The sequence below is a fragment of the Salvelinus namaycush genome, chromosome 30, assembly GCF_016432855.1.
Source record: "Salvelinus namaycush isolate Seneca chromosome 30, SaNama_1.0, whole genome shotgun sequence".
In the NCBI taxonomy this organism is placed as follows: domain Eukaryota; kingdom Metazoa; phylum Chordata; class Actinopteri; order Salmoniformes; family Salmonidae; genus Salvelinus; species Salvelinus namaycush.
The window spans coordinates 24,736,141-24,761,923 of record NC_052336.1 but is presented as its reverse complement, the minus strand read 5'-3'; the positions used below and the strand labels follow the sequence as shown (position 1 = coordinate 24,761,923).

Genomic DNA, 25,783 nt, shown 5'->3' with positions numbered 1-25,783 from the left:
CATTTGAATGGTTTAATAATGTAATGAAAACAGATGACTCGTAGATATAACTGTTGAGGAGAGGGGGCTGAAATCATTGTGCACTTTACTATGCAGAGAAAATAGCAGTGGATTTCCTTTCCCTCTTAATAGCGCTCTATAAAATAAGAAGACGACGTGGCAAGGAGAGTTGCAAGATATGCCGACAAATAAAAAGGTGTACAATCCCGCAAACAGAGCCCAAACCGATACAAAAATGCAGAAAAATAACAGAACATAGTTGAAACCAGCTTTCCGAAACACAACTTCAGCTCCCTCTCTGACAAAATCAGCAGCAATGATCACAATCAAGCAACATGAGGCCTTTTTGAAAGTCGATTGATTTTCTGTCCGAACTTGCCTTTCCGAACTTGCGTCACACTGAGTGAGTGTGACGCCTTGGTCAAAGGTTTAAAACATTGAATGTGCACACAGCGCTGTAGTTTCAGGGAGCAGGGTGGGCATTGGTTTGATAATAGTAACAATTTGCAGACAACAAGCACAACACAGTATCTTGTCAGACAATTTTTACAAAAGGGAGAAACATACATACACTAACGTACTATTCTATGATGTAATTAATCCTGACTGATGTTGACAGCTTCTGTCAACATGTCCCAATGAGAGCAGTCCGGATTAAACCTACTATAGAGTGGACTTAAATTAGAAACCTACCACAGTTGAACAAAGCAAAATATTAGAATGAAGTTGCTCTATATTTTAACTTGGCGAGAGATTGCCAAGGGGTAACCAAGCTCGATAGGACTACAGCTTAGCCATTTTTGCAGAAACTCGATACCATCTAGGATTGATGACATTAACATTGTTTTATAATGACTGCCATTTTCCTTTCAGCCGAGCTTGAATGTCATGATTCAATTCTCTAGATGAAGGCATTCATCACAGCTTTCCCTGACACTCAGCCACACACAGGCCTACGTACCCATCGGCAGTCTGGTACACTGAGTTAATGGAACAGTCCCCCCCCCCTCCATTGTAACCGCGCCTGAAACTTGGTGAATGACTCCGCATGAAGATAATGAACTCAGAAAGTATTTGTATGTAAAAAGTTGTTATTCTGCCCCCGCAATTGCTCTCTGTTTACATTACTGCATATTAATGTGTATTATGGAAACTGAACTACAAATCAGTCATTCTGAATTTGACTAACGGACATGGTGTCGAATTACTGTCTATGTAGAATGCAAAGCCAGATTTTTTCTCTAGGAAATGGTGGTGAGTTGCAAACAATTTTCCTACATTCTTTAGGAGAAACCAATGTTTCAGAATCATTATCGAGGTCTTGAGAGAGGGAGAGGCAGTTCTACTGCTCGAATGATAGGTCATCGACATTACCTTTACTACCCTAAAATATATCCTCTTTGTTTTTGTGGAGAGATTAACACATTCCATGTGTGGAGACTGTCTAGCAATGTGTTAATATCTTTATAAATCAACGTATTCACTAGAGGAGGAAAAGACAGACCTGGAGTGCAGCTCAGTGCTTCCATTGTTGTACTTGCTCCCTCTCTCCCACATTCCAAAGTCAGGCACTCTGTATGCCCTCTCTACACAGAACACCAGGTTCTGGATGAAAGATACCTGCAGAGGTAGAAAACATGACAATGTCACATGAACGAGATCTCTCAATCTCAACATAGATAGCTTTCTCCCTGGAATTATACTGTACTGTGTCATCATATTGTGAAAAGAAGAGCTCATGCAACTTTGGGAAGAATGTACTCACATTTAAATGGAATAAATTATTCTCCAATAACTCTCATTTCATGCACATTTTCAATAAGTTATTTATTCAATAAAACACATTAACATTTTGCCCTTGATGGAATTAACATTCATGTTAAAAGACAAACATCACCCAGTCACATGGGTAGTCAAAACCATGTCCTTAATTTCATCTGGAACAAGGAGGAATGGCTCTTCTCTATGTGCAGAATGAGACAACAAGAGAGAAGGAAACTTCACAAAAATATTTTAAAATGATGACTTTGAGGCCATGAAGGAAAAATGTGAAAGTACTGGGGGAGATGTGACTGACAACAGGGAAACAGAGAGGGCCTAAAGCATACAAAGTCCCGTGTAGCTCAGTTGGTAGAGCATGGCGCTTGCAACGCCAGGGTTGTGGGTTCGTTTCCCACGGGGGGCCAGTACAAAAAAGTATGAATGTATGTACTTGTAAGTCGCTCTGGATAAGAGCGTCTGCTAAATGACTTAAATGTAAATACAAAAGTGGGACAGGCAAGGAGGGAAGACAGGGAACTAAACAGAGACACTGAAATAAGGACATTGCGGGTTATTTTATTTTGGGCTTTAATAGAATGATTAATGTAAGGATCTTTATGGCCTTTTTATTAAAAAAAAAAAGTACAACACAAACCATACAAAAGACAACATACAGACTCACACAAACATCAACGACATCACACCTGCTCAGACCCACCTGCTCTCACCCCTCTCTCCTCAAACTGCACCATTTTGTTCCTCTCTGTCGCCCACGCTCTTTCAATATTTAGATAAAGAAGCATATGATTTTTCCAGTTGTCTTAGCGATTGAGGATCTTTCTGGTATCTTGATAGTACCATAGCGCATACACAAAACACACATATAAGCACACACTCAAAGCATCTACCTGTATTAATACTGCAATGCAGATTCAATTGAATTGAACTTCCAGTCGGGAAAATATACTGAACCACTGCTAAGAGCAAAAATTGGACTAATGAGAATACCAAAAGATGCATTTAAATGCGGTGCAGAAATAAAACACATTAAGAGTCCTATTTCCTGTTTATTTGTTCTGATGTAGATTAATAAAAGGATGTATGCTCGTTGATTTCATGTTCATGCCCTTTACTTGTATTACGCAGCTCAATAAGCACTATTAAAAATGTGCAAATTAGGTCTGCTTTGCAAATAGGACTGGCCCCATTGAAGCTACACAGGCAATTTGTTTACCGTTGGGATAGAAAAATATATATATATTTAATGTGAGGCTTTCCTTTTCTGTAAACAAAGTGAATGCTCACTGTAATTGCTTCAGGGCATAATGTTCTAGAACAGCTCTATTTTTGAAGATAAGTCTGGATAAACAAAAGCTTTTTCTGAAGGCAATAATTTCATCCCTGTGCCTAAAAGTAAATCTCCCAGTGAGCAGACAACTGAATTAAGAGATGGAATTAATGAATTTCAAATCTCCCAAAGGGCTATGAAAACAGCCACCTTAAAGTACCACTATAACGAATGAGTTACTATTACTTTAGCTGTCCGTTTCACTAGGCCTCCAACTCAACTTGCTCACTAATGAAAAGGGGTGCTGAATAAGTTAGTGTAAGTCAAGAGGCAGGTGTATTGAATTTTAAAACTGTTACATAGTCATCAAATCATCACATGTAAATAGCTGCGTTTCTAAAGATGCACGGACCGTTAACAACTGCTTATTCAGCTGCTGCCTCTACTATCACTATTAACTGTCTCAGGGCACTTTGGCACACCAGAGCTTTCTTGGCTTGCGTCGTTTATAGTCTTGTCCGTATGTTCGTTTCTGCTCCCTGTTGACACTGGGTTTCCCCTTAGGTTGATCATACTTTATTGGCCGCCATCTAAATCACTACGAAGAAGCCATGCTGCGTGAGAGTCGTGCTCCGCAAGACAGATGTGTTCATTCTGAGAGAGAGGTCACGTGACTAGGCCAGTGGGCCGTACCTCATCCGTGTTGTAGATGATCTGGAGGCCGGAGCAGATCATCTCCACCAAATAGAGCAGGAACAGGGACAAGGCATCAATCTGACGGAGGGAGATGGTATTTACAATGGTGAAGAACGTAAGACCGGAATCCGCTCAGACTTCATTCGTTACCTTGACAATGTTTGTGAGAGGGTTTACCTGTAGGTGATGGTAGTCATCGTAGGACAAGATCTCATCTCCTGTGTCTACATTGAATATTGAGTGCAGGCACTTGGAGGGGCTGGGGTCCTGTTTGAATTCCTCCACCTGAAATAGAATGAAGGTGAAGAAAGAGAGTGAAAGGAAGAGAAAAAGCGAGAAAAAAGGCAAATAAAAGAGGATTCAGTACATAACATATTTTATATATATATATATATATATATATCTTACTTACTGGGCATCTTTCCATTATTTATTCTATCCTCACAAAAAGGTACATGAGGTGAAAACCGGGACTAGGATGGCTCATGGATATTCTACTGCGCCATCACTAGGACACATACTAGAATTATCCTCGAATGGCTCTGAAGACATGAGCAAACCACTGGTATGCATGAATGTATCTGTAAATATTGCAAACAGACATACCATTTATTTGTATCGTGGTGCATTAAGCCATTCTTGAGTCATGCCAAAGACGTACACATATGACTTCTCCTCAAAAACCATCCCGGGTCAGAATTGCATGATTCACATAGAGTAATACACTCCGTTTGAGTTTGCTTCACACGGTGCATTATTTTGTGCCAACATTTGGCACTGACCGAACCAATAACTGTTACGTTCCAAAATAGCCTAACATTTGTATTGAAAGTGCATTTCCACAATAGTGCAGTTTATGAATCTTGTCAAATGTCACTGTGTGTCAGTGAGTGTGTGTGATCTTAGCGTTAAATGGTTCCGGAGTTAAATCTGTCAGAAAACATTTGAGAAGCTTGTGTTGTGTGGCTAATTCGTTAAGACTGTGTTTAGTTTCATTGGTACATTGTGGTAAACTTTGATGCCCTCTCTTTAATGCCTTTAATGGCTCTGTAGTTGTTTTTATTTGATCAAATGTGCTTCCTAGTCCCTCTGTACTGTGGGTCCATTAAAAATGGCATGTTCACTGTGAATGCCAGAGACAGATGTTAATGAGCGCTGCACTGTGTAATTAACTGAATAAACGGTGCATTATAATTAAGACACAGAAAAGCTTTCCCATAAATTAGGTCGTCAAGGTCATGAGTAAATGAAACAAAACAATTTCAAAAGGCAACAGAGATGTGCAATTACAGACCAGAACAAGACCAGTGTTCTATTGTACTAAAGCTGTAATTATGCTTTCATAGAGGTCTTTAAACAATATAAACGCTGCTATTTTGACTGAACGGTCTGCTCAAATACTTTACACAAAAGTGTTCTGTGAGGCAAAAACCATTTGGAAACCTCTATATTATTCCATCCACATAGAGATAAAACCAGTCCAATCGTGAGATAGTAAACCACTGAAGCGTGAGAACAGAGAAGATCAGTAAAAGGACAGAGATCTTTATCCCCCCCCCCCCATTAGTGACAGTTTCTGTGTTTGCTAAAAATCTATATTCATTACTGGATAATGGCATTTGTTTAGATCATTAAGAATGAACTACAGTGTTTCCTGTGGTCTGACGTTTCGTTTGTGGACTCACCTTGTCAGACTGGCGCATGTAACAGTAGAGGATACCCCTCATGCACTTGATGGCTGAGTGCTCCAACTCATGGGTGCGTCCCATGTCATCATCGATGCGTCTGCACGTCAGGGTTGATCGTCGCCATGTGCCACAATGAGATGGAGAAAAACGTCCCAATGAGCAGAAGAGCATGTTAAATCATCCTAAATTATCCTACTTCACCGCACAAAATTACTAGGGTCTGGTTATCCTGTCTGTGCATACATTAATGGTACATATTAAATGGAGACAACTTATGTATTTGTACACAGTCATAGACAGGTTTTAAATCATTTTAGGACATTAATGACAGTTGTTATTCCTTTGTCCTCCAAAAGCATAAGACAAGCAAGGACATGCTACATTCCAATTGATCTCTCATCAAAATCATACTTGAAAATCACCCAAATGCTTCCAGTATACTATTGACATAAACAATGGCATCTACAGTGCATTCGGAAAGTATTCAGACCCGTTCCCCTTTTCCACATTTTGTTACGTTACAACATTCATCTATGGATTAAATACATTTTTCCCTCAATCTACACACAATAACAAAGTGAAAACAGGTTTAGACATTTTTGCAAATTTGTTAAATAAAAAACAGAAATACCTTATTTACATAAGTACTCAAATCAAATCATATTTGTCACATATGGCAAATACAACAGGTGTAGACCTTACAGTGAAATGTTTACTTACAAGCCCTTAACCAACAATGCAGTTAAGAAAAAATTTGTTAAATAAAGTATTTACTAAAATATTTATTTACTAAAAAAAATAACAACAAAAAAATAAACTGAAGTAAAAAATAAAATAAAAAAGAATTAAGAAGCAACAATAAAATATCAGTAGCGAGGCTATATACAGGGGGTACCGGTACAGAGTCAATGTGCGGGGGCACAGGTTAGTCGAGGTAATTGAGTTAATATGTACATGTAGGTAGAGGTAAAGTGACTATGCATGGATAATAAACAAAGAGTAGCAGCAGCGTAAAAATGGGGGGTGGGGTGGGGACAATGCAAATAGTCCGGGTAGCCATTTCATCAGCTGTTCAGGAGTCTTGTGGCTTGGGGGTAGAAGCTGTTTAGAAGCCTCTTGGACCTAGACTTAGCACTCCGGTACCGCTTGCCGTGCGGTAGGCAGAGAGAACAGTCTATGACTGTGGTGGCTGGAGTCATTGGCTATATTTTGGGCCTTCTTCTGACACCACCTTGTAAAGAGGTCCTGGATAGCAGGAAGCTTGGCCCCAGTAATATACTTGGCCATACACACTACCCTCTGTAGTGCCTTGCGGTCAGAGGCCAATCAGTTGCCATACCAGGCGGTGATGCAACCAGTCAGGATGCTCTCGATATTCAGACCCTTTGCTATGAGACTCGAAATTGAGCTCAGGTGCATCCTGTTTCCATTGATCATCCTTGAGATGTTTCTACAACTTGATTTGAGTCCACCTGTGATAAATTAAATTGATTGGACATGATTTGGAAAGGCACACACCTGTCTCCCACAGTTGACAGTGCATGTCAGAGCAAAAACCAAGCCGTGAGTTCGAAGGAATTGTCCGTAGAGCTCCAAGACAGGTTTGTGTTGAGGCACAGATCTGGGGAAGGGTACCAAAACATTTCTGCAGCATTGAAAGTCCCCAAGAACACAGAGGCCTCCACCATTCTTAAATAAAATAAGTTTGGAACCACCAAGACTCTTCCTAGAGCTGGCCACTCGGTCAAACTGAGCAATCGGGGGAGAAGGGCTTTGGTCAGGAAGGTGACCAAGAACCCGATGGTCACTGACATAGCTCCAGAGTTCCTCTGTGGAGATGGGAGAACCTTCCAGAAGGACAACCATCTATGCAGCACTCCACCAATCAGGCCGTTGTGGAAGAGTGGCCAGACGGAAGCCACTCCTCAGTAAAAGGCACATGACAGCCCGCTTGGAGTTTGCCAAAAGGCACCTAAAGACTCTCAGACCATGAGAAACAATATTCTCTGGTCTGATGAAAAAAAGATTGAACTCTTTGGCCTGAATACCAAGCGTCACGTCTGGAGGAAACCTGCCACCATCCCTACGGTGAAGCATGGTGGTGGCAGCACCCTAAACACACAGCCAAAACAAAGCAGGAATGGCTTCGGGACAAGTCTCTGAATGTCCTTGAGTGGCCCAGCCAGAGCCCGAACTTGATCTCGATCGAACATCTCTGGAGACCTGAAAATAGCTGTACAGCGACGCTCCCCATCCAACCTGACAGAGCATGAGAGGATCTGCAGAGAGGAAAGGGAGAAACGCCCCAAATACAGGTGTGCCAAGCTTGTAGCATCATACCCAAGAAGACTCGAGGCTGGAATCGCTGCCAAAGGAGCTTCAACAAAGTACTGAGTAAAGGGTCTGAATATTTATGTAAATATATTTCAGTCTTTTTCATTAATTTGCAAAAAATTATAAAAAACGGTTTTTGCTTTGTCATTATGTGGTATTTTGTGTACTGTAGACTGATGAGGGGGGGAAAAACTATTTAATACATTTTTGAATAAGGCTGTAATGTAACAAAATGTGGGAAAAGTGAAGGGGTCTGAATACTTTCCGAATGCACTGTAAGTAGATCTCGTGTATGTTTTCATTAATGACATTCACTTACTTCGAAACATACATTTTCACCAGTGCAGTAGACTTACTAGACACACAGACATGGGCATCTGCCCATCCATCCACCCATTTACTTCAATCTAGAGCACCCACTCCAATCCTCTCTCTAGTCACATGGAGGGTAAAGTAATGGTTTGGGCCTGTGCTGTCAGATTGGAGTCATCTTAATTAAATTCCTGTGACAATGCTAATGGGAAGAAACCATGACAGATGAGTAGGCCCCTCTGGTCTACTTGAACATTCATTTTTACTCTCGTGTCCCCTTGGAGAAAAAATGCACACCAGTGGAGAACGTCCCTGACTATTTTGAGTATCTCAGAACTCCCCTTGAACTTGTGCCCTCAATGTATGAAGTGAAGGACACATTACTACAAAGAAAAAAGTGACCTGTTTTATAATCAGATACAGAATCAACAGAATATCTGAAGGTGAGAGCATTGTGCCTAGAGACTAGAGAAACATTTGAAGGAAATATGGTGCTGTTGAAGCCCCCCCCCCTCCCTCTGCCCTCAGAACAGACTCAATTTGTCGGGGCATGTACTCTACAAGATGCCAAAAGCGTTCTACAGGGATGCTGACCCATGTTGACTTCAATGCTTCCATAATCATGTCAAGTTGGCTGGATGTCCTTTGGGTGGTGGACCCTTCTTAATACACACGGGAAACTATTAAGTGTGAAAAACCCAGCAGCGTTGCAGTTCTTGACACAAAGCGGTGAGCCTGGCACATACTGCCATACCCCGTTCAAAGGCACTTAAATCTTTTGTCTTGTCTATTCGCCCTCTGAATGGCACACATACACAATCCATGTCTCAATTGTCTCAAGGTTTTAAAATCCTTCTTTAACCTGTCTCCTCCCCTTCATCTACACTGATTGAAGTGGATTTAACAAGTGACCTCCATAAGGGATCATAGCTTTCACCTGGTCAGTCTATGTCATGGAAAGAGCAGGTGTTCCTAATGTTTTCTGCACTCTGTAGTCTGGATGCTGCAGCAGCAGCAGCAGTATATGCCAATGCGCAGCACCCCCTTGGCATTACAAAAGCTGTCTGCTTTGATTAAGAATATCGGTCCCTGATGGAGCCCATTAACTAAGGTTGTACTAGATTCATTACTAAGATCAACTTTAATATACAGTGATCTAAGGTGGCTGTAGATGTGTGTGTGTGTGTGTGTGTGTGTGTGTGTGTGTGTGTGTGTGTGTGTGTGTGTGTGGGTGTCACCTGTAAGCTATAGCCAGGGCCCAGGAACTGGCTGCACAGTACAGGGAGTCCCGCACCTTGGCTTCCTTGCAGCTGGAGCATGTCTTGGTAGGGAAGAGGCCAGTGGTAGGGCTTTGGTAGTTCAGAATGGTGGTCTTCACTAGAGAGAGAAACAAGGGAGATACAGGTGATCCCTCAGCCTTTAAAGGCTCAGTACAGTCAGAATGATATTTTTCCTGTGTTTTGCATAATATTGTCCAACAGCTGATTAAACTAACATTGATCAGTGTTATTTCCTGAGAGTTGCTGGTTAGAAATACCATCTACACAGGAGCTTCTAATCAGCCTGTTTGCATGGGTGGGAGTTTAGGCTTGCCTGGTGACATAACCATGTAGTTAATTGGTTAATAGACCAATAACAAAGAGAGTTCCAAACCTCTCTCCCCACTCAGACCACTCCCAGACAGTCCTAGCTAAATTCTTGCTTGCTAAATCGTTTTTTGTCCATTTTAGTGGACAACCGTTACAGTAAGTTACCCAGAAATTATTTTAGATATTTTTTTAAATCAGAAAATGGTGAAATGGAATGCAAAATAAAGGTATGTTAAGCAGCTGTATATTGTGTAGTTATTGCTATAAAACCAGACATCCTAATAAGGTGTGTCACTGCACATGTGAAGGTGACAATAACTTTGTCTTCAGGTCACATACTGTACATTCCAGAGTGACACAAATGTTTGTCTTCATGCAAATCCTCTAAATATTATTTTGTTTAAATAAAGTCACACTAAAACAGAAGGCCTGGAATCACAGGAATGTATTTGTCACCACACCACCATCTACCCCTTCCCGTCCTCCCTCCCGATGAATAATCTGTCTGAATAGGGTACTTCATTTTTCATCACCGCGTTATGCCAGAGCAAATGAAGGGGACATCCATTCTGCCAGATCGTTTGTTACAGAGAGTCCGGGTCAATTCAAAGAGACAAAGTCAGCATAGCCAGGATAAAGAGGTGGAGGGAATTAAGCAGAATATGAATAAACCCTTCACTAACTCTGCAGTGACAATTACTTTGACCCCAGAGGCTGCTTTGGAAAAAACACATTAAAAAAAGTACAGTGCCTCGTCTGACTAGGATTCATATGTTATTAACCAGAGTTAAAAAGTACCATTGTATTGGAGTTTCCCCTGGCATTGTGAATGTAAAAAGAAAGCCGATTGAAAAACAGCAAAATTGCTGTGTTATTTTCCCGCCTTTTCTCCCCACATGCTCTGGACCATTTATTATTTTGTTTCCAACAATACTTCCTTGTTATACTATGATATTGCCAGTCCAATCAAATATGTGCATGATAATATAAATAACAAACGCCAGAATTGGAAACGCCAACCTATTTCTCCTCACCAACGCTGTGAACTAGCTTTTAGTGAGCGCTCACCAGTAGATTAACAGATTTTAGGCACGTTCTTCAACCGGATGTTTAAAAAAGCACCGTTTCTATTCTTTTGCTGAACCCGGGCCAGTTCAGATGTGTGAGATTATGGTTGTTTGCCCTGTGTTTTTACCTAGTTATTATAGTATTGGCCAATATATTATTCTGTACTTTCTCTCAACTAATTTTCAAAATGTATCATTTGTAGGCTATTGTAAATAACCTCTGGATCCAGTCTGCTCATCACCTGCACTGTTTAATAAATGCCACCTATTTAGACCTGATCCTCTTACTCTTCGACTCAACTGTTGATGCTCCGAGCCCAACTAACTCGGCAGCCGTGTCCATAAATGTAACCTACCTTGACTCACTTTTCTCACATGCAATCTCCGTTTTAGATTTGGAAAAGGCAATATAATGTATTTGAGGCACATCAAAGAGGAAAAATGGCACCTTAGTAAGACTCCTCTGAATCAAAACCACAGTTAAAATATGTTATTATTCTCTAACTCCAAAGACACAACAGCACTCTAGATGCAAATAAACTGAGGTTGGAGTTGCTCAGCCTCATATCATCCACCAACCTAATGTCCCACTAAATCAACAGCTAACGCTTTAGACACAGTCTATTTCTTAGAATGGGCCATTCCTCTGCTCCCAGATAGTTAGTGAAAGAAAGAAAGAAAAAAAGAAAAAGAAAAAAAGAGAAGAGAAAGGAGAGAGAAAAAATGAGAGGTAAGAGACCTCCACAACAAAACATAAAACTTGCTCTACCATTTCTTAATCTCCCCGAGCCAGTCAGATAGCAGCCTCCACTATAATCAAGTGGGAGAATAAAATAAGAGGCACTGGAGTGTGGCCACATTACCACATAAATAAGAAACCTGAAACCCGCACAGGAGAAAAAGAAGACAAACTGTGAGGGACAGTGATGTCGTTTGCTCAGAAATGAGAGAGAATAAGTACACACTGAATCATAAGTGCATGTAATGCCACTGGCTTTACAACTGCACAATTTTTTTGTAGATAGAGAAAGATCTGAGTCGTCATTTCCTTACCCATGAGGTTCAAAAAAAGGCATTCATCCACTGGCCTGTGCATTGGCGATAACAACTGCTGCTTTGCTCCCTGCTTAAATTGCTGCGTACCGACCACAAAATGAAGCAAGAACATGTCAACATATTGTCATCTCACGGACAACGTTTCTGATAGAGCAACAGGTGGCTTGATGCATGTTACTGTTACAGTACTTTTTCATACATTGCTAGTAGAACAAAAATCACTCACCAAGGGCAATCTCAAGCTTTCAGAATTTCGACCAATCTGACTGAGCAGAAAAAGGCATGGGAAAAGCACCGTGTAAAATATTACTAGAATATAGCCTACATCACAAAAAGTGTGCCGTCACATTATTCCAAAAGCTAAAATTGCATCCGTTTACTGTGAAGAACAAAACATGCACCAAACATATAAAAGCTACAGTGGTATCGTGAACGCAAAATTCATGAGTAATGAGAGTGATTCATTTTCACCCGGGGAGCTCAGGTGGTGAGAAACACTGATAAGTTGTTCTCTTTATGGATGTCTGTCACCATGACTTCACACTGCAGGACTGGTTTCAGATGAGGGACCAGTTGCTCCCCTAGTGCTTTTCCTGTAGCATCCTCATTTCAACCTCGACAGCCTGTGAAATAACCCTCACTTCTGGGAAACGTTTCTCATCAAAATTTCACAAGTATGCTGTCTTTTTGTCTTTATACTAGCCTATGGGAGGGGGATACAAACACAATACAACCCTTTGGATTTTCAAACATGAAACCATATTGATAAACTATGCTCCCCAAAAACATGGGCAATATCTTTGACACCTCATTGAAGTATCTTTGTTGCCCGTCTTCAGTAGAACAAACATTTATTTCTTCTTTCTTCAAATAGGCTCACAACATAAAATATAATAGAAGCTGTATTGGCCTTGAAAAGTAATTTGTCTTGAACATAGATATTGCATTTAGACCACAGCCCCAGGTCACAGCAAAGCACATATCACAATATCCTTCATAGAATGACTATGTAATGCAATACACTTCCTCTGTTTCCACAATGAGCAAAGGGAGTTCTTTGCCTTTAAAGAAGAAAGCCATGAAATAAGTTGCCACGCTGTATCCATGCCACCCTGTCATCATCACAACTGACCAATGGGGTGTGACATGTCTGCCAATGGTACGGTAACCTGTGAAAATTGTGTGGCCTGACTCAGACAGACTCAGATTAGAGTCTACGGGCTCTATTTTCGGCTGGTGTTAAGGCAGCGCTAGTGTTAAACGCACGTTAGTTTGACATTTCGTCATGTAAAAACTGGCGCACTGGCATTTTCCAGCCCCAACGCCAGGTTCGTCAATTTATCTGTCTTAAATATCAGCTTGCTTACGCTGAGATGGACATGGTGGAAATATTTGAGGTGTGTCCTTAAAAACATGATCCAAAGTGCTAATTTCAGGCAGCGCTGATAGAGATATTTAAGACCAATCAAAAGCTGGTTTTAGCAGGAATGCAGTTGGTTATGGTATGAATTTTGACAGTGGAAACACAGCCTATCCAGCCGGGATGCACACTGCTCATGGAACAAGAGTAGCCCAATGTGCTTTTGGCGCCTGTATACTTCGTATTTAGAAACATAAAAAACAAATATGTTATTACATTTAGTATTATTTGATTAAAAACCAAGCATAGCCTCCCCTCCTCTCAATTAAGGATTTTTGTGTGTGCCCAATGCAATTGTGAAGTAGTCACGACAGTCGATAAAGGACTTGGCTCCTGAGACCACTTGGAAATAAATCTTAAATCACCAAAGCTTTATTCAAATATCAAGTCTGAGAGGAGTAAAACAGTGAGCTGACATTCACTTTTTATCTCTGCATTGTAGGCAGGCCCACATTATTTTAGCCATGCAGGTCCCGTTTTGGATTTATAGATGTGTGTAAAACCCTCCATATTCTGCATTGTTTTAATATTATATGCCCACAGAGAGAACGCATGTTGCCTGTAAGTGTGACATAGCCTATTTAAAACAAGTTGTTTCTTTGTTTTGTTTCTAATTTTAATTAGAATTATTAGTTATCTTTTTCGGCCTTGATAATTGTGATTGTGTCAGAAATATTTTCTCTATTTTCACTCTTAGATTTGTGTTAGGGCTCTATTTTAACAAACCTAAGAGTAACATACAAAAATGTATCCATATTTCAAACACAAATACTTTAAAGCTACACCACCTACAAGTAGAAAAATAAACTTGAAAAGGACCTCACCTTTGAGGAGATCTTCAAAACAAGAATTTTAAATAGTAAGTACTTGAAACATAATCACAGTGCTTACCTGCATTGTAGTAGCGGTCAAGTCTCTCCCATAGTGGCTCATCCTCCCGGTGGAGAATGGAGAGCTTAAGAGGTTCATAGATGGAGCCTGAGGAGAGATACAAAACACTATTATTTACAGAACATTCATTGCTGAGCCAGAGCTCAATTGGAGGTCATTTGTTCATGTCTCAGGCGCCTCTGTGGTACTTTCCCACACTCTCTGGAGACACACACTACAGTAATTATATGTCATAGAAAGACCCCCATGAACACTTGGGGAGTAGTAGGCTGTAAGACTGATGCTACAAAAGGTTTCTAGTTATCAGCAATTCTATCTCAAATCTTCAGAAGCAAATGTATTTAGACCTAAATGCTAAACATATTTGACAGAATGGTTTTAGATAATGCTGTTAATGAAGACTTAAGCTACACACGGTACTGAAGAACATCCTCATAAACACATTGTCAAAATAATTCAGTATCGGCCATTTTTTGTGATTTCCGTCAGAATACAATGAACAGTCCTGGTCACACAAAAACCACAATGCATTGACGCATGCAATCACGACAAGGCCCCATTTCCTACTCACATTTAGTCACTGTAAATATCAAAACAAATCTCCAGCATGACGTGTGATTTTCTACGCTGGGGACAAATGTAAAATATAATGGAACTTGCCACCATTTCAAGCTTTCTTCAGAGCACAGTGAATTTCAGGGGAACCCCATCTGTTGGACCACTATTTCAGACACATTTTTACTTTGGAGTGATTTACATTTTAATGGGATCAATCTTGGGTCAATACCTCAGGTACTGAAAAAAATATCCACATTTCCAGTCAAATTACCATAATTTCCATCAGCTTTTAAGTGGTAGGGACAAAGCCATCGCTTTTCAAGATAACTCTGCAAAGGCAGCGTGAGGCGAATATGCAAATGAAAGGTTTTATTTAATTTCTACTGAATAGAAACACGGATCGAAGTATGTGGTTGCTTGGAAATATATTGTGTGATTAACTTCACTGAGAGAGTTCAATATTTGTTAATACTAGGTTGAGTATTGTATACTGGTTAGTATAATTTTCTATTTCCATTAAACAGTATAATGGTTGTACTATATTTGGTGGAAACCCTAGGGAGAGACTGTGAATCATAGGTGCAGCAACAAAGTGAATTATAACAACTTGGATAATTTTTAGATACAGTAGTGTATACCCTATTTTACCTCACAAAATCTACCCCATGAATTGAACGTAGCAGCCTATATCCACGACGGGTATATTGGTATAGCATCCTGACTAAGCCACGTAGACAGCATTAATAATAGTGTATCACAGCATTTTCAGCATATCATACCATTCACCTGAAGAAAACTGAACACAGGAGGTTGGTGGTACCTTAATTGGGGAGGACAGGCGTGTGGTAAATCCTGATGCTGAAAAGTTTCCATGTGTTTGATGCCATTCTGTCCGTTTTAGCCATTATTTTATTTTACCAGGTAAGTTGACTGAGAACACAGTCTCATTTACAGCAATGACCTGGGGAATAGTTACAGGGGAGAGGAGGGATAAATGAGCCAATTGTAAGCTAGGGATGATTAGGTGACCATGATGGCATGAGAGCCAGATTGGGAATTTAGCCAGGACACCAGGGTTAACACCCCTACTCTTACAATAAGTGCCATTGGATCTTTTAGTGACCACAGAGAGTCAGGACACCTGCTTAACGTCCCATCAGAAAGACGGCACCCTACAAAAGGCAATGTCCCCAATCATTGCCCTGGGGAATTGGGACATTTTTTTTGACCAGAGGAAAGGGTGCCTACTACTGGCCCTCCAACACCACTTCCAGCAACATCTGGTCTTCCATCCAGGGACTGACCAGAACCAACCCTGCTTAGCTTCAGAAGCAAGCCAACAGTGGGATGCAGGGTGATATGCTGCTGGCCATCCTCCCCTCAGCAGCCTCTACTGAAACTGGCATATGATACTAGGGTGGTATAGTAATACAAAAATCTGGCTGGCATGATTATTCATTGAAATGTATCATTTGGAGTGGTGTCATCCTGCTAATTTTCTCATATAATGATATACAGGAATTACACTCGATTGAATCAAAATTTAGTTCAACCCAATTTGAAAGTTTTTGGGTTTGGGTGTGCTTTGCAACCTCTTAAAAAAAATAAAAAACTTATTTTGCCAGTTAAGTTGATTGAGAACACATTCTCATTTACAGCAACGACCTGGAGAATAGTTACATAAGCTCAATTCACTACTTACCATATCTTTTAAGTTTCCGAGGAGCTTTGGAAATCTCACATTCCGAACTGGCCATTTTCAAAAGGTGATGTAAAGGGCAATCGTCTCTGAGCTAAATTACAAATCTACAGCAATTCACAGGAGGGTTAGTAGAGCGGATTAAGAAAAAAAAATCAATCATAAATCACATAGCAAGTTAATATTTGGTGGCTACAAAACAGACAAATGACAACACATTAATATGCCATGTAGCCTACAATGATCATTAAAAGATTATCCTACTTGGAAATTATTTGTATGTTGGCATATGATGGTTAAGATCAGTTATGACGGTTTGAATTAGCCTAATGTCTGAATGTGTCTGTTTTCAAATACAGTCTGCTGCTGTGCTATCCCCAAAAAGTTCATAAATGTGTATACATATTTTCAGGCATTCATTCGTCAAACTATTATATTCTTTATGAGTGATACTTAACAAATGAAAACTATTATGATGATAAAGTATTTCTTAAATAACCAACTATTGCATGAGGCATTTAATTGACAGCAGGCTTGATTAACCATTGATCATAATCAAAATCAGTATACGAGCTTTATGACTTCAGATCGAAAACATGGACATAGGCAAAGCCCGCGAGTGATTACACCTCCCACCCCCTTGCTCAAGGGCACATTAACAGATTTTTCACCTAGTCTACTCAGGGATTCAAACCAGCGGCCTTTCGGTTACTGGCCCAACGCTCTTAACTGCTAGGCTACCTGCCATATTTGATCGTGTCTCAATATAATCAAGGTATGAAATTATTGTTATTTTCCAATATAATCTCTTTCGGACTCCAGATGATTCACACGACAAAAAAAAACGGGTCGCGGCTGAATCTAGTTTCCTACCCCTGCACTGTCTATGTGAACAGGTTGCCATGTTGGCTAGTGTAATGGCAGCTCGCCTGATAAACGAGGAACATAGCCTACATCAGAGGAGGCTGGTGGGAGGAGCTATATGAGGACTGGCTCACTGTAATGGCTGGAATGGTATTCAAATGGAGTCAAACACATATAAACCACGTTTGACTCTGTTTCATTTATTCCATTCCAGCCATTACAATGAGCCCGTCCTCCTATTGTTCCTCCCACCAGCCTCCTTTGGCCTACATGTACATATATTCTCGTTCAGTATGATAACATTGCTGTTTTATGTAGCCTAACATAAACGACAAGGGTAGAAGCAACACCTGATGTGAAGTTCCTAAAATAGCTTCAGTAGCTGCAAACGTATAAGCTTGACCTTTCATGCTCATGCAAGCCCGCTATTGCGGCTATAGCAGGCAAGGAACTGATATAACGTTAATCTGTTTCGTTTGTTTTTCACTCAGGACATTCACAGAGGTTTGCAGAAAAACAACAAAACGGCATGTTACAATAACACACTATGTCAAACCTGAACGTTTTTGTCTGGCTTTGATTTCCAGGAGTTTCCTGCCGACATCTCCCAAGCTTGACATGTTGGTTCGTTCTCTGTGTTTACCAAGTGACAGTACGTTGCGACACTGCAGTAAACTAGGAAGCGCTGATGGTGTGACGTCACACCACCCCTTTTATGAACATGTCAATAGTCTTTCTACCTCCTGTGCCAATTATGTTCTTTAACTTTATACATACGACTAAATAAGGCTGTAGATTTTTTTCTCCCACAAGTGTCAAACCCCACTCGTTTAGGCTTAAGGCATTGCTTGCTGTCAATTCACCATCTGCCGAAAACGAACACTGCACTGCAGTATTCCAGTTTGTGGTGTTTGAATTGAACTATGAGGATGTGGATATTGTTTATCAATATTTTTACATTTACTGTGTATTTTGCAGGGAAGTATTCAGCATCTGCTCTTCAAGATGTAACAACTGACTTGTTCGGGTCTGAAAATCATGGCACTGTGGCTGCTTTTGGCGATTTCAACTCGGATAAACAGACAGATATTTTCATCATCAGAGAACGTGAGTAGCTAACGTTAGCTAGCTAGCTAGAATACTGTTCAGTGTTTTGCATTGCCTTTTCAATAGGATACATTTCGCTAGTGAATAATATAGAAACTTTAGCTAGATACTAGATGAGGATATTTGAATTATTGACATTTGCTGTGCATGTGTTCCAAAAACTCATAAGATGCTAGCTAATCTAGCAGAGCAATGAAAACAGTGATGACTTAGAAATCTATTTTCTCTGCTTTGAAAAGCTGTTTGGTGTTCAATGCATTACCTACATTACAAGACACAGTAGCCTAGTAACTAGATTGAAACAAAAGCATAAAATGGGTCCAGATCTCTCACCAATGAATGTATTTCATTGAATTAGTCACTGCATTGTTGATATGGTTTTGTGACTGCTGTGGTGACTGTGAAATTGAGTATTGTGTGCATTGTTTTTTATTGCATATTTCATTGAACTTTCAGAATCTGAGTTGGTGATATTCTTGGCTGATCTGAAAGCCCCATACTTCAAGCCAAAAGTACATATCACTAAAAATGATTTGCCCGTGTAAGTTTCTAATTTTATTCTCTCAATTGTACTAGTGCACACATCACTTCTCATCTTGAAGCATCAATAATTCCACGTTGTCCAGTCAAACTCTGTGGGTTAGGGTAGATTGACACAAGATGATTTTAGCTGTCACTGAGAAAAGCCCTATGCTATTCTTTACTGGCTTATGTCAACAGCTGGCACTCTGTAAATATCTTTCCTCTCTCAGCAATTGTATCATAACCGGTGTTGTTCCCGGAGACTACGATGGAGATTCTCAGATGGATGTGCTTCTTACAGTTCAGCTCAAGACCAAGGCCACCTCAGACACAATGGTTTTTGTATTCTGGGGAAACAACCAAACCCTGGGTAAATTGTTGCTTTATTAGGCCTAGATTCAGGCTTATGGAATACAAAGAAATAATGTACTCTAATACAGTCAGAAAAATGACTTCTGTTATTAAATAGCTAACTGATTAACATCTCTTATCTGGTTTTGCAGATGAACAAGTTGACCTTAATAAGACATTTGTGGACCAACCTCTGATAATGGAGTAGGTTATGCATGAAATGTTTTATTTTACAAATCACCTGTAGGAGTTGTTTTCTATGATGAGTTTCCATGTAAGCAATATTGTTTTCCTAAACTTTGTCCTATGATCTTGCTCATGAGTTGGGAGTTTTGACGGTTTTATAAATGAAATTATCTTACGCAGCTTCAATGGGGACATGATTCCAGACATCTTTGGGGTTTCCGCTGATTTCTCCACTGAAGTCTGCTACCTTACTGGAAGGTAAGGTGGGGATTAGACAAGTAACTCAATGCTTTGCAGTCCACATAGACATTGTTTTATTTTCCATTATTCTCCATGTATGTAGTGTTAAAAATAGTACCTTTGTTGGTTGGTTCTGTGTTTTTTCAGAATATCTGCTTAGTACACACATCATGTTGTGTTGTTTTCTTTCGTCACAGGAACGCAGTGTGGCAGCCAGCTCTTAGTTCACCTGTCAAGATACGTGTTCCTCATTCCAATGCTTTCATCGACCTAAATAAGGATTTCACCGCCGGTGAGTAGAAAAATATCCTAAATGGGTTATTGGAACCTTGCATTGCCAGACTCAGTAATCTGGCATTACAGACAGGCTGGATGGAAGCTAATTTGGAACCATACCAGATTAGATTATTGTTTTACATGGTGTGTGTAGTGCTGGTGTGCAATATCTTTTCAATTTCTTCAGCAAGATTGGAGTCTGTAGATTCACTTTCTACAATGAAACATATGGACAGTGGTGCATGGCAATCTAATGGCTGTGTGATCAGTCTCTTTAGCATTAGAGTCAAGAGTAGTGGGTTCATTCTGCAGAATTGGGCACTCTTCTGGAGCTTTGTAAGTAGATGCTTGTGTAAATGGTCAAAATCAGTGTTTCACATACTGTATGCAAAAGCAGGGAATTTGAGTCTGTTCTTGGCAGCCCATCTTCTTCTCTTCATATCTTTTTGAATTGATATGATGTAGTAACTTGGTAAAGATTTCCCGTCTGTATTGGGATCAGTTTGTGGGTTACCTTGTGGTATTCAACCCTCGGAGAGAATGTAGGCATACTAGGGTCGGTATCGCAATATTTTTTTCCATCGCAAAAATGAAAACATGTGGATTAACAAAAGGCTAAGCTGTGTTTTTCAATATTGCACTTGTGATTTCATGAATATGAATATTTTCTAGTAATATTATTTGACTGTGGCACTATGCTATGCTATGCTATGCAGCGTTGCTGATGACAATTATCCCAGATTATCCCAGATGGGTTGTTCAGAAAGGTTAACTAGGCAAGTCAGTTGAGAACAAATTCTTATTTACAATGACAGCCTACTGGGGAACAGTGGGTTAACTGCCTTGTTCAAGGGCAAAACGACAGAATTTTACCTTGTCAGCTTAGGGATTCGATCCAGCAACCTTTCGGTTACTGGCCCAATGCTCTAACCACTAGGCTACCACTAACCACAAGATGAACCCGAGGCGACTTATGATTGTTAGAAAAAATGACAAAGTCTCTCTCACTTGATTGGAATAAACCAGAAATTATTCTGTATAATTTTTTTTAACATGCAAAATGTGACACAGTGATTCAAAACAGGCCAAACATCTAAATATGCCTTTTAAAATCGTCCAGTTCTGCAATGAGTGAATCCCTTTATGAAGTCCCACTCCAGTAACCTTGATGAGGCAAATCTATTTCCCTTACATTACACCAACAATCAACTTCTCTCGAACCGAAAAAATTATTCCTAATTGGATACTGCGGGGAGCGTTGCAAAGCCACGTTGCCTAGCGACAAGCCATATGATAGTATCGGTTCGGTGTCTTTGCATAATGACATTTATAATTATTTGGCAATTACCACCTTTTTCTAATGAGTTCTCACATTCCGATTCCCCGGCATAGCAAAACCATTATCGAGATATGAAACTGATACCGACTCCAGGGAACCTCAACGCTGTAGTAAAATATAACCGAGCAAAGTAAAATGACATGTAAAAATCCCTCAAGGTTGTTATGTGATGCTAGAGGCTTTTTGGAGCTCGTTGTCACGTTAAGCATCTATTGCTCGTCTTATTGTGTCAGTGCTGACTTGGTGATCTTGGTAGCAGTAGAACCACTCAAGTGTGTCGGAATTAGCCATTTAGGAGCATTTATACAGGGATACTTAACCATCTGTAGTAATCACAAGCTGCTCATCTTAATAAACTACCAGAACATAGATCAGATAGGGGATGAGGAGGAGTGAACAGAAAACACCAGAAGTGGAAGAGAGAGATGAGACATGATACAGACTGGTCATGTGATATACTGTAGAGGGGGACAGCGGCTCGGCAGTCCAATTTACAGCTTAAATGAGGCCTTGACATTGAACAGGAAGCAATTTCAGATCTCTTAAAAGGAGTCGTGGGTAGAGGGTCACTGGATGCAGCTCGGCCGTGTAAGTTTACAGCTTTAAACACAACTAAAATTGGAGTCGCAACACAGGGATGACCCTCCTCTGATCATCCCTGAATAGGGCGCATGATAATAAAATACCTCTCTGTGATGCTGCTGACCAGGCCACAAAGATAGCAAGTGGTGGTCCAAACCATATGAGTTCCACTTAAAATGTTCTACACAAAAAACTATCTAACATGATTTTCCACTTACTGTACTGACTGTAGTCGATTCGCCAATACAGTCTTTTCTGTGCATCCTATGGGGTAAACTGGGGTACGCCAAATAAAAATGTGATTCACATTTTTTTAAAATATATAAATAAAATAAAAATTTCCTTTTTCTTTTCTTCACATTTTCAAACAGTCCATTTATATTTTCCAACGGGGCTGTACATTTGGGTGAGGTTTTTTCCTCGCCTGAGTAGCCTCGTTTCACTGCCAAAAATAAAATCAAACCATCTAGTGTTTGCGAAATAACAACACAATGTCAAATACAGATCTAGTCAAATGATTAACATCCAATCACATTAACCGTTACTCTCTCGCGGGTATTCCACCAACGGTCCATATGTAGCCAAACATAGCTGCTGCACATTCCGTTTGCTCGAAAATTGATAAATGGTTTTAAAAAAGTAAGGCCCGTGTCCATAGAGACACATACCAGCTCTACTGGTAGTTATGCTACTACCAGCAGTACTACACCTGCACCTGTCGATGACAAGTTGTTCTGCTTCCACGAGCACATCCAATGCTAGCATCAGTAATTCTACATTTGTTGTTAGCCCAGCTAGCATGGACACTGACAGTTGTGAATCTGATGCAGCCGAAGATCTACTGCCCACTTACCCGGGAAAGCACTGAACAACAGACAGAGACGTTGGACCATCGAAGAGGCGCAAATATGATGAGAACTACATTGATTTGGAGTTCAAGTATATTGGGAGAAGTGCCTTTCCTCAGCCACAGTGTGTTTATATGTACAAAAGCACTATCTCACAACTCGATGAAACCTTCACTCTTGTGCAGACATTTAGAAACAAAACATGCCAATTTGGAAAATTAGCCGCATGAGTTTTTTGAGCGAGAATTAAGATGACTTTCGAGTAGTTAGACATGTATAAAAGTGACAGATAACACTAATAAGAAGGGGTTCGAATCGTTGTATATGGTGAGCTATCAAGTGGCTAGGACAGGCAAGCCTCATACTATTGTGGAGGACTTAATTCTTCCTGCTGCCGCGGATATGGCTGGGACAATGCTGGGGGAAAAGGCCAAAAAAAACTATACAGACAATGCCTTCATCAAACAACACTGTTTCACAACGCATCAGTGACATGGTAGGAGATGTTTGAAACAATTGCTGTTTCACATACAAGCCAGTGAATTCTATGCGTTACAGCTGGATGAGTCAACAGACGTGGCAGGCCTGGCACAGCTGGTATATGTCCGTTACGTTTATGGAGGTCAATTTAAGGAAGACATCCTCTTCTGGAAACCAGGACAACAGGAGAGGATATTTTTTATTATACTGGACAGCTTTGTGACATCAAATGGACTTTGGTGGTCAAGATGTTTTGGTATCTGTACTGATGGCGCAAAATCCATGACAGGGAGACGTAATGGAGTGGTAACGCGCATGCAAGCAGTTGCTCCCGACACCACTTGGGTACATTGCAGCATCCACCGAGTGGCTCTTGCTGCCAAGTCGAATGCCTGACAGCTTGACAGATGTTTTGGACACTACAGTGAAAATGGTTAACTTTGTTAAAGCAAGGCCCCTGAACTCTCATGTATTTATTGCACAATGCAATGATATGGGCAACATACCATGTAATGCTTTTACAACATACAGAAGTGCGCTGGTTATCAAGGGGCAAAGTATTGACAAGTTTTTTTTCAATTGAGAGACGAGCTTAAAGTTTTCACTTGTCTGACCGCTTGCATGATGATGAGTTTCTCACACGACTGGCCTATCTGGGTGATGTTTTTTCTCACTTGAATGATCTGAATCAAGGGTTACAGGGACTCTCCGCAACTATATTCAATGTGCGAGACAAAATTGAGGCTATGATTAAGAAGTTGGAGCTCTTCTCTGTCTGCATTAACAAGGACAACACACAGGTCTTTCCATCATTGTATGATTTTGTGTGTGCAAATGAACTCAAGCTTACGGACAATGTCAAATGTGATATAGCGAAGCACCTGAGTGAGTTGGGTGCGCATTTACGCAGGTACTTTCCCGAAATGGATGACACAAACGACTGGATTCGTTATCCCTTTCATGCCCTGCCTCCAGTCCACTTACCGATATCTGAACAAGAGAGCCTCATCAAAATTGCAACAAGTGGTTCTGTGAATATTGAATTTAATCAGAAGCCACTGCCAGATTTCTGGATTGGGCTGCGCTCAGAGTATCCTGCCTTGGCAAATCACGTTGTTAAGACACTGATGCCCTTTTCAACCACGTACCTATGTGAGAGTGGATTCTCTGCCCTCACTAGCATGAAAACTAAACACAGGCACAGACTGTGTGTGGAAAATGATTTAAGACAGACTCTCTCCAATACAACATTGCAGAGTTATGTGCATCCTTTCAAGCACACCCTTCTCAATAACCTGTGGTGATTTATTCACAATTTTCGATGAACAAATACGGTTTTATATGTAAGATGGTTAAATAAAGAGCAAAATGATTGATTATTATTTGTGCCCTGGTCCTATAAGAGCTCTTTGTCACAACCCAGCATGTGGGAAGTGACAAACTCACACTCATTCTTATGTTTAATAAATGTACCGTATAGTGTGTGTGACAGGCTTACAATGGTGGCAAAAAACAACATTTTCAGTGTGCGCTGACCCTGGTGCTAGAGGGGGTACGCAGCTGGAGGTTAAATGTTTCAAGGGGTACAGGACTATAAAAAGTTTGGGAACCACTGCTATGGCGTGTTGGAAAACACGGGAACAACTTTGCACACTCTCTTGACCTCTAGTACAGGCTATACAGTCATGTCCCAGTCCCTCTCTCCCCATGCTTAGAGAGGCAGGCAGTTGAGGTGCAGTTGAAAGACACAGAGCTCTAATTCACCTAATTCTCCAATTCATTTCCTCCTGAAAAGCAGCATCCTCACTCCCACACTAAGCTCTTCACAGCTAAACGCGGCTGCACCAGACACCCATTGCAGAGGACCATATAATTGTACATTTCTGTGCTGTTTTTAATCTGCAGCAATTTTCTCTACAGCGTTTCCACGGCGACAGGGCAGCCTCCTGGTTTGGGTGCGGCACTCTTGCCAGGCTCCTGCCAGCGTGACGCGTGCCCCGGGGCTCAGGTCTCTGCTTCTCTGTAGACCTAGGCAACAACAACAAAAAAACTAGGACAGATGCTCTAGTCTACAGCCTCTTACACAAGATGAATGTGAGAAACAGGCAGTGAGCAGTCATTCAAACTGACCGACTGGCTGAACTTGTAACATTCCTGCTTGCATTTTACAGAAGTGGTCAACACCCATAGTTCCAATCCTTTACCCAGCACAGAAAGAAATCATAATCCAAACTGTAACATAGCCTGTCTGTGATGTAGCAAAGAAGTCTAACCTTTAAGATACTCTCTCCAGGTGGGCTGGCGTGTCCAAAGGAGTATGGCTTTCTAATCCCTTAGCAGCTTAAATATGAATTATTATGCTCTGGTTAAATTGTCACAGCTCAGTAAGCAAATACCCCAAAAAGATACCTGCCGTAGGTCAGACACGACAACTTTCTCTGTGATTGTCTTAACATGGAACTGTACATTCTAGTGTCATGAATTCTACACTTGCAGTGTTCGGTACTAATTTGAATAATTACAGAGTTAAAACGAGCACAGTGTGCTAGTGAGGGACCAGGCTTTGAGGTGCAATGTTTACGCTGAGTCTCTTCCCGGAAATCTGTCAGAGTATCGGACGTACAATACA

At 40.6% G+C, this 25,783-nt stretch overlaps 2 protein-coding genes across 4 annotated transcripts in view; one reads left to right on the top strand and one right to left on the bottom strand.

Annotated features, from left to right (window-relative positions):
* Positions 1–17,867, bottom strand: part of LOC120025381 (phosphorylase b kinase regulatory subunit beta-like) — a 66,663-nt gene extending 48,796 nt beyond the window's left edge. For 2 of the 3 annotated variants that reach the window (XM_038969928.1, XM_038969927.1), the window contains exons 1-7: positions 17,780–17,861; positions 14,103–14,189; positions 9,318–9,456; positions 5,431–5,530; positions 3,923–4,030; positions 3,743–3,823; positions 1,505–1,620 (exon numbers count right to left, since the gene is read on the bottom strand). In XM_038969928.1, the coding sequence (XP_038825856.1) occupies positions 1,505–1,620; positions 3,743–3,823; positions 3,923–4,030; positions 5,431–5,530; positions 9,318–9,456; positions 14,103–14,189; positions 17,780–17,843 (695 nt within the window). In that variant the 5' untranslated portion in view covers positions 17,844–17,861. Of the gene's footprint in view, positions 1–1,504; positions 1,621–3,742; positions 3,824–3,922; positions 4,031–5,430; positions 5,531–9,317; positions 9,457–14,102; positions 14,190–16,362; positions 16,467–17,779 lie in introns of all 3 variants that reach the window. The other variant, XM_038969929.1, reaches the window with a different exon arrangement.
* Positions 17,868–17,936: 69 nt separating this feature from the next.
* The window catches only part of LOC120024953 (T-cell immunomodulatory protein-like), a 119,760-nt gene continuing 111,913 nt past the window's right edge, over positions 17,937–25,783 (top strand). The window contains exons 1-6 of the mRNA XM_038969341.1: positions 17,937–18,330; positions 18,787–18,871; positions 19,083–19,222; positions 19,356–19,407; positions 19,570–19,647; positions 19,827–19,921. Of these exons, the coding sequence (XP_038825269.1) occupies positions 18,147–18,330; positions 18,787–18,871; positions 19,083–19,222; positions 19,356–19,407; positions 19,570–19,647; positions 19,827–19,921 (634 nt within the window). The 5' untranslated portion in view covers positions 17,937–18,146. The remainder of the gene's footprint in view (positions 18,331–18,786; positions 18,872–19,082; positions 19,223–19,355; positions 19,408–19,569; positions 19,648–19,826; positions 19,922–25,783) is intronic.